The sequence below is a fragment of the Stegodyphus dumicola genome, chromosome 7 (genome assembly GCF_044657685.1).
Source record: "Stegodyphus dumicola isolate Sdum_Otavi_A_Nest chromosome 7, ASM4465768v1".
Classification (NCBI taxonomy): domain Eukaryota; kingdom Metazoa; phylum Arthropoda; class Arachnida; order Araneae; family Eresidae; genus Stegodyphus; species Stegodyphus dumicola.
In genome coordinates this window covers 203,429,099-203,442,897 of record NC_140774.1, presented here as the reverse complement: position 1 = coordinate 203,442,897, position 13,799 = coordinate 203,429,099, and the positions used below count along the sequence as shown (strand labels likewise).

The 13,799-nt window shown below is 32.3% G+C and overlaps 1 protein-coding gene across 3 annotated transcripts in view; it reads right to left on the bottom strand.

Moving 5' to 3' along the window:
- Positions 1-13,799, bottom strand: part of LOC118198985 (carboxypeptidase B-like) — a 74,225-nt gene that overhangs the window by 19,172 nt on the left and 41,254 nt on the right. For all 3 annotated transcript variants that reach the window (XM_035370763.2, XM_035370765.2, XM_035370764.2), the window contains exons 5-8: positions 10,680-10,776; positions 6,606-6,707; positions 5,251-5,463; positions 2,250-2,352 (exon numbers count right to left, since the gene is read on the bottom strand). In XM_035370763.2, the coding sequence (XP_035226654.1) occupies positions 2,250-2,352; positions 5,251-5,463; positions 6,606-6,707; positions 10,680-10,776 (515 nt within the window). The remainder of the gene's footprint in view (positions 1-2,249; positions 2,353-5,250; positions 5,464-6,605; positions 6,708-10,679; positions 10,777-13,799) is intronic.

Sequence of the window (13,799 nt, the reverse complement as noted above, 5' to 3'; positions counted from 1 at the left end):
AACTCTAACAATAATTCAACACAGGTTTATTTAGGAGCATTAGAATTATAAGCTAAACATTAAAAGAATTTAATTATAGATAGTGTAAAGAACATAACAAATACATTACATAAAATTAGTAAAATACACGTCAAACACTATTTCGAACTTACCTCGACCATAGCAAAAATAATGGCTAACATGGCGACTATCGTTGAACTCTCCCGCTAAGACGCTGTTTTTCCACCTTCTTCCTGATTGGTTCAGCCGTTTTAAGCCACGTGATCACACGCTACGGACAAAATCCAAGCAAAACTTCTTGAAAAACTCCTGTAGCGTTTACAGTTTCGTTTGGTTCTGTGTTCGTTACAGGTATTTCCTTCGTAATTGTTCGCATTTCTGTAACTATACAAGACTTTTGTCTGTAAACTTCGAGGTTTTTTTTTTACAGTGTAATGAAAGCCACAGTTTTTTCCAAATAGGATTTAATGTATCTCATTAAAGCACTTTTTACTGCATTTCGCGCATTTTTTTCACGCGTAATTCTTGTACAAACATCTTTACTTTAGTAAAGCGGTAAAAACTCTAAGCACAAAATTTATGAACTTAATTTTGCGTACAAATAACGTAAAATTAAATAAGATTGATAGTGCGTGATGCTTTGAAATAAATAAGGTAAAATTGAACAAGATCTGATAATTTTTTTAAAAAAATTAATGACCATTTTCAGGCAGTGATTTTCAAAACTATAATAACATTACAAAACAATCATTTATTTGATTATATCATCATTAACTTATTAACATTAAAGTGGAATATTTATGTTAGTAATTTATAAAATTCGAAGCATAAAATTTTCTGAATGTAATGAAGGGGGGGGAAAAAAAGGTAAAATAAAATCTAGAAGCACTCAGATGTTACATTACGCCCAAAAGGAACCTTTTTTTAACGTTTTGTTTGTTACCTATATTTATTGAATATCATGTTCTTCGCCCGTAAACCCTATACATTTGAAAACAGCATATCTTTAGAATTTCCGCACTGGAGATAAAACCGTTATTTTCCGTACAGTGCTCGCTCTGAACTCGTTGAGTTTGTTAATCAAAAATTCGTTAAAGTTTTACAAAATATGAAATAGATTAAAACAAATTCGAAATTCGGCCGTCCAGATGCCCATGTTCGGGTGGAGGATTACATTATTCAAAATTTGATGGCTCTAAATACTGCCGATTTTGTCACAGTGCGAGAAACATACATGTACTCATGCAGATTCTTCATTATTTCTTTACATATAATACAGGCCGATAATATTTAGTAACAACAATTTGCAAGGAGACACGGACATTTATAGTAAAACAGCGGAAAATGCCGCTTCGAAACTAACAGCCTTTCTAGGCTACCGCTCCTTTGGGCTAATAAATTAAATTAACAATAAATTAAAAAAAAATATTATGCAGAACTAAAAAAAAAAAATAAAATAAAATAAATAATCACTACAAAATACAAGCAAAATTAATTATTACGGTTAAATACAATTTTAATATTAGAATAAAATGTATAAAAATTTTTAAGGAGTCAAAAGTGTTTATCACTATGATGTATTATGAAATATAATTGAAATAAAATTCCTTTATAGAAATTGTGCTATAATACTCATCTATAATTTTAAAAAAGCAGCACAATTTAGAATTTTAAACAAAACTGCATAAAAATTGCAAGAGAAAATTGCTTGTTTGAAAGTTTCTATTCAGATTTAGAATATTATTTTCTAAAAGTAGTAGTTACAAATTTCCTTACAGCATAGGAAAAGCTAAAAAAATATCCAGCCTTGAAAGCATGCAATAGCATTATAATTATTTGGAACGTTAATTATGCTTGATAAATGTGCTAAATTTTTAAAAATCAATCTGAATTTCAAAAATAAAAATATATAGAAATTCTAATTTGTGAAATGAGGCGCTACATCCAGCTTTTTCTTGACAATTATACACTCTCCAATAGGCAACCACTGTTAAATTTCTGCAAGTTGTCCCTACTCCTCCGGATGTAATCAAGGTGACAGCCAGGAACGCCTCAGACGAGGGAGAAAACCCATTTGGGTTAGTCTATTTCTTATAAGGTCCATGATAGGAAATGAAAAAGCGAATACGAGTGATAAAACTACAATATTATGTAGATTTTCAAAAAGATTTTGTGGAAAAAGAGTTCGCATTTAATTTGTCATAAACCTTTCAGGATTCAGATGGAAATCGTAATACTTATAGTGTTACCTCCAAATGCTGAGTCAAAGTTTCTGTTAGGATCAGCGCCCCTGCAGAATGGGTTGGTTCCGAAACGGCGACTTACAGCTCTATTCTTTCGCCACATTCTATTCTGAAAAGGAAGAAAAAAGGTGAAATTGATAACCTGAAATTTTGTAGTTCTTTGTCGTGCGCCATTTCTTTTTCAATACTTAATGAATGATTATTAAAGATGATACATTAAAAAGGCGACTCTAAGTAAAGCGTTAGTTTTTGTTAAGGAAACAGTTTTACTAAAGAAGAAACCGAATTTATCTTCTCTCTTAGAAGACTTTATCTTATATTGGTAACTATACTGAGAGAAGTAGTATTTTTTTAAATGAATTCTATTCCATAAAATTTCCCTAACTGGTGCTGTGTAACTTTGCTTTTATGAAAATTAGAATATGCTGAATTTATTATTAAGTTGCTAATTTCAATTTTTCAGCATTCTAATTTCTCAGGATGATTCAAGATGACTAATACGACGTTTCTTTTACTGTTTACTTTAGGATGTAGAATATTTTAAAATATTTTTAATAACATCATTTTATATTTTTTAAGATTAAATTTATGTTTATTTTTGAAAACTTTTTAATAATGGTCTTTACGTAGTTTAAAAAAATATTAATGTATAAACTCTTATATACATAAAATTTAATTATTGTCAAAACTACAAAACAAAGTTTTCAAAGACGTACAATTTTTTTTAAAATGCATTTCGAAAGGCTTTCTTTCTCAAAACTGTGATTTTTGAAATGACAAGATACTACAGACATAGCATTTTTGTCAAAACAACATTTGAAAACATTTGCAGGTTTTAACAAAATTATTATTACTTAAAAAATCGCAATCCTTATATCTCTAAAAGTTAAAACTTTTAGAGATATAAGGATCGCGATTAAAAGTTTTAACTTTTAGAGATATAAGGATTGCGATTAAAAGTTAAAACTTTTAGAGATATAAGTTTTAACTTTTAGAGTCATATTTCTAAAAGTTAAAAAATGATTTTTCAGAAAATTTTCTTTTAAGTGACCATCTTATTATTAGTTTCATAAACACAACTGCAGAAGTCGTCTATTAAAGAACATTAGTAAATTGGGGTTTGGAATATTATTCGGACAAGGCTTAAATTCAACCTAATTCTATACGGTAGTTCTCCCGCCTTCTTAGCATGCCTTCGTGGTGTCGTGGTCAGCACGCTCGACGCGTATTCGAGAGGTCTGGGGTTCGAGTCCCGGCGAGGGCATTGCTCATTTTTCCCTTCTCCTGCTTTTTTAAAATAAAACCTATGTCTCTACAGTGGCACCCGCACTAAAAAAGGTGGTCGATGATGATTCTACACCACTAAAATTTGGCGATTGGGTCCCCTAATCCCCAGTAGCCCTTTAAAAGGAGGAGTATATAAGGTATTTCTCCCGCCTCTACAATTCATTCCAGTATTCATGCATTCATTCCAGCATTCTCTATAATTCTCCAGCATTCTTTACAATTCTCCAGAAGTTCCTTTCAGATACTCCTTAATTTTAGAGTAAAATCGTAATTCTCGAAGCCCAGTATATATGTACTGTATCAATTACATTGCAATGTTAACAAAAAAAAAAGGGGGGGGTTATTAAAGTAACATTTAGTTTAGTAGCTAGTAAAATTAATACTTGCACTTATTTATTGAATTTGTCTTTCATTTTCTTTCTGAAGAGCAAAATCCGTGGGAAAACTCGAGACCAGGGAAAGAAATCTCTTATATCGAAATACGATCTGTTCATAAAGAGGTATTTAGGTATATATAAGATATTTAGGTATTTATAGGTTTTAACATCATTCTTTGTATTCTTCTAACATACAACTTTTGCTTGCTTTGCCAACATAATCAAACTTCGTGGTAACATTTAGTAACATTCCAGAACCAAAACTACATTATTTTTACTTTAAAAAAAAGGAAAGTTTAAAAAAAGGAAAGCGATTTTTTAAAAGAATTAAAAATTATAGCAGAATTGGGCATTTTAAAATGAATGTGGGTATTTGTTTACTTAATTAAATAACTTCTGTTGTCTTTACACTGTCTTCGACAAGGCATGCTTTATGCACTTTTTTTACAATGCCCTGAAAATTTTTTTAGCTTCGAAGCCATGCACTTTATTTCAGTTTTCAGCTCGGTCTCCTCGGTTTGGCAACTGGTTTTAATAAAAATAAACGAAACAGAATTTCTTTTTTTTTTTTTTTTTAATTATCAATGCCACTACTTGTTATTGTTAATTTACTCGCTTTTGATTTGTCTTTGGCTTATTTCACTCAGTTTTTAAGAAACAATAATATATTAGGTAGCTGTTTCATCATTAGTTTATTTTGGAAGCAGGACTGATGAAAAATGAGCGACGCCTTCGAGGGGAATCGAACCACGGACCTCTGGAATACGCGCCCAGCGTGCACTACGAAGGCATGTTAAGAAGGCGGGAGATATACCTTATAAGTTTAATTTAATTTGTTGATCTATATTTTGACTTATTTTGTTATATTTTAACTAATTTTAATTACTTAGCGTTTCATTTATTAATATTTAATTTGCTTACATCTGTTCAACGTTTCTGATGGCTTTCTGTAAGACTTTCAACGTCTAAGTTTAGAATTTAAGTCCTATATTGTTAAAACTGCGTATAAAAATTAATGTTATAAAACAATGCGCCTAATGAAAAAAACAACTCAAACTTTCATGAAAGAATTTTACAGTTTAAAGAAACCAAAAACGAAGACGAAGTAAAAGCTACATTTAAAATTAACAAGCAGTAAAAGCTGTGAGTTGTCAATGCAGAATAAGCAACTGGCAAACCAACAGAAAATATTAGCTGTGAGTAAGCGCTGTAATTTCACAACACGAGGCAACTTTTTTTTTTCGTTGTTTGGTAATAGGGGCAAAGAGCTTGATCTGTTGAAAATTACGTCATCTCGACTAGCTGTATATCAATTACAACATTTTGACAAACTGTTTACTTACGAAAGTCCAAGTATATTTGTATCCATCAGGATTGACGACAGGGAAGATATACCAGTCATAGGTATCCACCAGTTCCTTAATCTCAGGATCAGTGTCGTATCCCCTAACTAATTGCTCGATGATGTAAATTGATGTGGCAGGTGATACCCATTCCCGAGCATGTATCCCAGAATCAATCCATAGAGCAGGTTTATTAACTCCTGGAGATCCGATCTGAGGACGAGAGGAAAAGATTCATGAAAACGTGTTACACTTCTTTAGAAATAAAAACAGTAATTAATGTTGCATAGAGGCATACATCGAGATACTGTGCTTATGGTTCCAGTTCACCCCAATGAGGTTAACATCGCAATAAAATAATTCGAACGGAATTTTTATCTCGATACACGTAAAAAGTGCGATTACTATGCGGCAGTATTGCTACAACATTTTGCATTTGAAACAAGCAGCAAAATTGCGTCCCTAAATACTTTCCACCTGGGCCAATGAAAACAGTCTAGTGTCCTAGGCATAGAATACTTCCAGAAGCTACAGGGAGAAAATAGGATACTGGGGGAGTTTTGGGTGATGTGAGAGCCCCCTAAAATTAAAACAACTTATAGATTTAAAAAGCTTTACAGCTTGCAGATAGGAAAGCATACTAAATTACAAATTAAATTCCTTTGCAGCAACAGAAAACTAGAACCAAAATTGCAATTTGAATTTAAAAAAAAAAATCAGTATTTAATTTTATAGCATTCGGAACTCAATTCAAACGGCAACTAACTAAACTAAAATTCTTTTTGAAGTTTGTTTTATATAAATCAGTAAATTAAAACAAAAGTTTTTACTACAGGGCGGTTGGAATATCCATCCTCTTCCGTTAGCAATTCTTTTTGAACAATAAAGGCAAGCGTCGGTACTGAAAGCTAATAAATAACTTCTGCATACTTATGAAGAGAGGTTTAGGTAAAAATGCTTCAGAAAAAAATTGAAACAATAAGATTTTTTTTATTGAAAATGCTTACGATGCTTTCGTTACACGATATTAACATAACAAATTGTTTGGGCTCTCTAAAAGGAAATCGTACGTTTGAAATCAAATATCAGTACATATTCAAAACAAAGACTTGTGAGATTTCTTTTGCATACAGGACAATTATTTGAAGATGCGATAATAAATGGATAATTCGAAATGATTAAACCTTTAATGGGGACTGGCTATTTAAAACTTAAGGAAAGTCTACCACTCAGAATGAAAATAGGTTTTTAATAAGAATGATGCTTCGGAAATGAAAAAAATAACATCATATCTGGAAAGAGAGTAAAGTACTATTAATATAATGCCTTATAATGTCTTAATGAGAATTTCTTACCTTTAATCCTTTTATGGGATTTCCTTCAAAGGTCGTCCCAATATGTTCAGCCGATACAAGCGATGGATAACGTCCAGGCACAGAGTCAATGTAAGCACTAATCTAAAATAAAATAATTAAATAAACATTAATAAATTTATAAAAAATATTCTTCTTGTAAACTCAGTGTAAATTCTGTAAAAGTTAGTTTACTGTCCACTCTTTTTCAAGACTCTATCCTCTGTCTCTTTAATTACAAAATATATAAGGACTCATTACAGATTGTGTAAAGCAGCAGAGTGTCGAAAAAATGCTTTCTCAAGTAGACGTAAAAATAATTGGTATGAAAAGAGAGTCTGAATTACCGACAAAGCTTCATACCCAGTGGAGGCAGTTTGAATGGCAAGTTGCTTGATTATACTTCGCAATGTGTATTGGTCAAAGAATCAGACTTTGATCTTCCTTGGCTCTTTCAATTTCCCATCCTTTTTATACATATCGAATTTTCGTTGTTTCCAGCACTCACAAGAAATTCTGCCTGTATTTTGTTACTATACTGCTTAACAGGTCTTCTGTTTATGTTGTTTTTACTTAAACGTTGTAGGATTACACTCCAATAAATGCTCTTTCGTTTTCACGTTATTTCTATTCCTTTATTTTTATTCTTTGTACGAAGCAAAGGAAGTATTGTAATCAAGAAAAATTCCAGGTATCATATTTCAACGAAAAGGGCCATTTTGACCGCTTTGACCAATTTAACTATGTTTTTGCGTGATATCTGTACGTAAGGACAGTATAAAGGACGCTTTTTCCCTGAACGAATTATAAAAATGATTTAAAATGGATTCAGAAGAGAATTTTTCATGGCGTGCATATGTATCTCGTATAACTCAAAAACGATTAGCCTCAGTGCGATGAAATTCTGCATGTAGGACTGCTATAACATGTAGTTGTGCACCTCACTTTTTGGGTGCAATCGGCTTCACCAAATGTGAACATCAGTATAGATATATATATTGTTATGGATTTTGTATTCAGTTAGATATTTTTAGTAGAATTATAAATAAAATTATTAATTTCCCCGTGAAATGCAGCACGAAGCATATTTTAAGAGAAAGCTACGCCAAAAAATTAAAAATACAAGAGCACGTGCATTTAACATTGAATAAAAGTTTATTTCGGTAATTTATATTTAATTTGAATAAATGTAGACTATGATTTGAATAAATGTAGATTATGATGTTATCTGTAACCGTAATTCTACTCTTTTTGCTTTGCAGAAATTTGTTAGAACTATCTCGCATGGCCGATTTTAAAAGGTATAAAAAGCCGGAGACAAACATCTCAGCTCAGTTGCTTAGTTCTTGTTTTGCCCGTTGTTTATTAGCTGTTGTTGTTGATTGTAGCGAATTCGCGGTGAGATCGCATTAGCTTTCCTTGCGGTTTGGATTGTGTTCTATTTAGCGTTTTAGTAGTTTAAAATATAGCTACTGATTATATTGTGGAGTCATTAGGTTAATTGGAAGCACGAAAGGTGAAAAATGAGCAATGCCCTCGCTGGAAATCGAACCACAGAAATCTGGAATACGCACCTAGCGTGCAGACCACTACACTACGAAGACATGCTAAGAAGGCGAGAGAAATACCTTATATGCTCCCTCTTTTAAAGGGTGACTGGGGTTTTTAGGAGACTCAATCGCCAAATCCTGGGTGTGGAGAATCATCATCCACCACCCTTTTAGTTCGGGTGCCACTGTAGAGTCATTAGGTTAATTGGAAGCAAGAAAGATGAAAAATGAGTAACGCTGTCGCTGGGAATCGAACCACGGACCTCTGGAATACGCACTCAGCGTGCACACTACTACACTACGAAGTCATGCTAAGGTATTTCACGCATAAGGTATTTCTTCTACTTTCTTAGCGTGCGTTCGTGATGTAGTGGTTCTGCACACTGGGCCGGTATTCCAGAGGTCCGTGGTTCGATTCCTGGCGAAGGCGGTTGCTATTTTTCCTCTTCCCTGCTTCCAAAAATATACCTAATGTCTCTACAGTGTGATATTGTACGAATATCGTTGAGGAAAAATCCAGCTTTTTGTTATATTTGTTGTGATAAGAAGAGATTTTATTAACTTTTTATCGGACTTGTGCATTCAATCTATTACGAACCCGTGCGCACGCAACAATATATATATATATATATATATACACCCACTCTGTTACCCGGCTCATTGAGCTCAGTTTTTTTATTCTTATATGTCTAGAAATTGTGCATTTTTTTGCTTTAAAAGTGATTAAATTATGTGGTTTTTTTATGTTCCGGTTGAAGTTTTTATGCCTTAATTAATCTGCATGCAACAGCTGTAGAATTGTCAGCAATTTAAAAGTTTAACTGGCGAGTTAAATCTAACGAATGGCCATTTGTTTACATTTGAAACTCAGTAACATAGTGATTTAAGTCAGTTTCTGCTCCTTCAATGTCTTTTTGCTGACTGGTACCAAAAGGAAACTTTTAGTTTTGTGCACCAAAAAATCTGCCTTCTTGCCTGCTGGCCAAATCGCTTGTTTTTGAGTAGAAACTGTAATTTTAATTGTTAATTTAAAAAAAAAAAAAAAATTTAACTGTATTTGGCTTTTTATATTTTTCGATATCTTTCAATTTTAAACGAAGATATTTTGAGTTTTTATGCATTTTTGCGTTGCCGCGCAGTGTGAACTGAATTAATTGAATGAGAAATACATCTCTAACGAAATTCGACGAAATAAAATTTAAATGAAATGCAGGAAAAAATGCTTATAATTTCATATTCCGTGCAAGGGAGTCATGTGGTGTACACATCAGTTTGTAAAAGCCAGATTGATGAATACTCTACCTATTGAGCAATTAGACGATTTGAAGAAAAACCACAAATGGCCATGTTGATCAGATTCAGAATACTGGTATTTCGACCCAGGTTCAAATTTTGATTAATTGGCAGCTTGCATGAAACGTTCTGGGTTTTTCTCAAGTGTACTGTGGTTATTGTCAAATAATCCAGTCCATCTGGTAAGGATGTGCCACTTTTAACATATTTTAAGGTGCTCTATTCTATCCCGGAATTTTATATTTCATGAATTTGAATTTTTTTTTTAAATTCTAGGTGAAAAATTTGCATAATGGATTAATAAAGAATTTAGTGCGTATTTCCTTTCCGAAATATAAAAAAAAAAAAATAATAACCTAGCTCAGTGATTCTCAACCACTCTGCCGCGGCCCTTTTGTGTGCCGCCAAATTCTTTAAGTGTGCCGCCAAATTTTAGAAATGGGTATAGTAAAAATTATAATGGGTTTAATCCTAGTGTACATGAGAATTGCGAAATTCGGTTTTTAAGACATTAATAAGCGCGCCAATTGTGGTATCCAAGCCGATTCTGGTGCCGAAGTATTTGAATTAACTTTGAACGAAGAGGAAGAACTAATTTCGCTTTCTAATAATCGAGATTTAATTTTAAAATAGTCGGAAGAATCAATTAATTCATTTTGAATTAATATTAGATGCGATTATCCCATGTTGGCCAAAAGAGCTTTAAAAATATTATTACAGTTCTCTACATCTTATTTGTGTGAATTCGGATTTTCAATATTAACTAACAAAAACAAAAAAAAAAAAAAAAAAAAAAATCGAGACTGTTAAATGTAGAAGACGATATGACGAATATATAAATGAAATTATAAAAAAACATCAAGTTCAAATTTCTCATTAAAAATATTCTTATTGTTAACTTGTAATTAATCCCTTAATAAACGTATTGCTGTTTTTGTAGTGCATATTTTATTTAACATTCAAATTTATTATCATAAACTGTTTTACACAGTGGTAAGTAAACAACTTTTAAACTTATCTTTTTCTCTGTATGCCGCCAAATTTTGAAGTCGTTAAAAGTGTGCCGCGACAAAAAAAGGTTGAGAATCGCTGACCTAGCTGATATTTCCCAAGTGTAGTGCATCCATAATTTTGAGACAAAAACTGGATTTTGGGGATCTCGGTTTTTACTGCATAGTTAAAGAAAAGGCTGGATAAAATTCAGAAAGTTTGCTGAAATCTTTTCGTTACTTACAGCATCGAATGTATGATATACATCCAACTGAAAATTTTCCTGTCTTCCTGCAAGCTCGTCGTCTGGTGGATTTTCCTCTCGTTCCTCATCAATCCATCTATCAATGTAAATAAAATGGATAAATAGCCTAATAATAAAAGCAGAACAATCTTATTTTTCAGATTTACGCTTAACAATTAAAAAATAGCATGCATTTATTTTCGTGCAAACTGAAATATGGGTGAGAGAACTATTCGCTCATACGGATGTATCGTGTATGAAGTAAGAAAAATAAAAATCGATTTTTCCTAAATTTACTCTAGATAACTACAATAAATAGCTTTATTAAGAATTTTATCAATTCGAAACAGTATTAGAAATCTGACAGCCATTTTATCAGTTTTTATTTGGTTGACCTACGGAGTCTGTCATCGATTTTTTAACTACTTCCTGATCGAGTTTAGAACTTGTACACAGTCTGTGGATCGCAATATGATAGGCAGAAGCAGTTTTTTTTTTTTTCAAAATTCTATTAAATGTTTCGAAATTTAAGGCTGAAACGATTTCTTTCACGCATTTTCAGTTAGCAAGCAAATTAAAAATATCAGAATTTTATTCTTTACACCATCGCATACAGCGCGAAAAAATCTTTTTAATTAAATTTGAGCGAAAGTAGCAACTTAATTTTTGAATGTTTGAATTTTCGAAAATCGATCGATTTTTTTTCAAGTATTTGACGTCCATAACTTTAAAATTTCAAACTCTAAAAATGTATCGAATATAGAGTTTTATAAATTTCAGAGATTATGAAAACAAATTTTTCGCTCTCTGTTAAAACAAGAATTTCAAAAAAATATTAATTCCGCAGTTTCCTACATTTATTAAAAAAGTTTGTTGCAGTCTGTGATTTGGAATATGCATAAAATATCTTATGTATTTATTACATGCATATGTTACGGTGAAACGCCGAAATCTGGAGAATGTCGACTTTCACCGGTGAATGTCAACATTCACATAGTCTCTTTGTGTATGTCCGAAATATTTTCCAAATACTCTTATTTCTGACTTACACTGGTCAATGTCGACATTCACCATGTACTAATGGTGAATTTTGAACATATAACAATATTATATTTTCTTCTCCGTCATTCAGTCGTGAATAAACGCACTTGACACTTGAAATAAGAACTTAAGAACATGAGAACCTAAAACACACAATACATTCAAAATGAGAAAGGAAAATAATAGAAGCTAAAAACTTACTTAATTATACAGTACGCTCTAAATGAGAAAATAAAATAACAGTAATAAAAAACTTATTAAATTATGTGATTCAGATCTTATTTATTGCAACAACTTAAACTATTATGGCACTTTATGACCTCTCTTTTCGACTTTCACCAGAGCATATCTGTGATTGTCGACATACACCGGTGAGGGTCCGAATATACAAGAATGTAGTGCAATATTCGATTTTTCACCGACGTATTTAGTGAATGTTGATATTCTCCGGTGAAAGTCTACATTCTTCAATTTCGGTCTTTCACGGTAACATATGTACAACAGTTGAATTGGCGTAAACTTTCCAAATAGCAGGTCGGAGCATTTTCATAAAAAATAAATAAATATAAATAAAAATAAAAAGACTATATCTTCTAAAATCGCTCTTTTATGTATAATAATAATAAAAAAGTTAACATAGTTTCAACGTCGGGAAAAAATTACGTCTTAATTAGAATTAAGCTTCTTAATTAGAACCCCCGACTGCTGCAGCAATAAACAACTGGTTAAGAACGTTTGGTGTTTTAATGAGTAAGTTGTTTCAACAAGTAAGAAAAGTTAAATTTTAAGTAATTTTACTAAAAGGTGTCATGCATACAATTTTTTTTTTTTTTTTTTTTTTTGTCTCATTTCCTAAATCTGTCTATGTAAAAATGCAAACAATGTAAAGAAATACGTGGCACTGAAATGTTTTAGTTGGGTCGCCTGTAATACGAAGAACAGTTAATTTAATTTGAATCCTAAAGCATCGTGACACTCAAATTTCTAGTTGTTTGAAAACTAGAAAGCCAGTAAGTACTAAATGATTACTAACTTTTATCTTAACTTACACTTGAGAAAGGTCAGTCTTGTTTAAAGAAAAGTTCTGAAGAAATAGCAGGACATGTATTTATGGATGTTAATAGAAAAGGATTCATATTTCCCTCAGCTTTCATTCCGGATAAGAATCTGTGGTATGAAGTTAACTAAAACTGGCAATCCCACTTAATGGCCAACCAATAGAATTATCTGAGCCGATTGGTAAATTATCGTCCTTGCAACTGTTTAGCTGTCGTTACAAGCACTAATCCAACTCTAAAATCAAATAGATACTTATTAATCCACTGCTGGTGATTTTTACGAATTAAAACGATGACACAAACTGAAATAAATGCACATCGTTGCATAAAAATACAGATGACGTAATTTGATCTGCTTGATAATATTCAACCGATGTACAATAATATCATACATGAGGAAATAATACTGAATTAACACAAAGGCGACGGAAAACAAGCTAACACTCACACGAGGACTTAGCGAGTGGCATAACTTGGTATAAAAATCCTCCACCGTTTGTCTCGGCTAGACCATGGTATTACTATTTAGATCACATAATGGTCTAGCCGTCATTATTGCCGTAAAAGATAATTAACTCAGTTCACACTTGTGGAACAGGGTTTAAGTGATAGCCAGCCAGGGAAGGTAAAGTTGCGCATACGTCAATATGCAGCTGTCTCATAGAAATCGCTGACTGAACGTTCGGTTATGTTTGTTTCGTTAGGATTGGTGAGTTCTTATACCAAGCTGGCATAAAGTTCAACAGTTAGAACATGTAGACAAAATCCTTATACCAGTTTGTAGCGTTGCGCGCCTCCAACTTGCACGCAACCAAGAGGTGACTGTGAAAAATAGGATAAAAGACAGAGTCTTGTTAAGGGTTTAAGTCCCTTTTTATTCAACGTAATAAATTACAAGTGCGTGCTCTTGACGCTTACAAACTGCGCCAACTCGGCGGTCAAATAAAAATAATAACCTGAAAAGAAACTAAAGACAAGACTCTAACTACGAGGCTCTCTAAAAGTAACTAACTCACCGCGT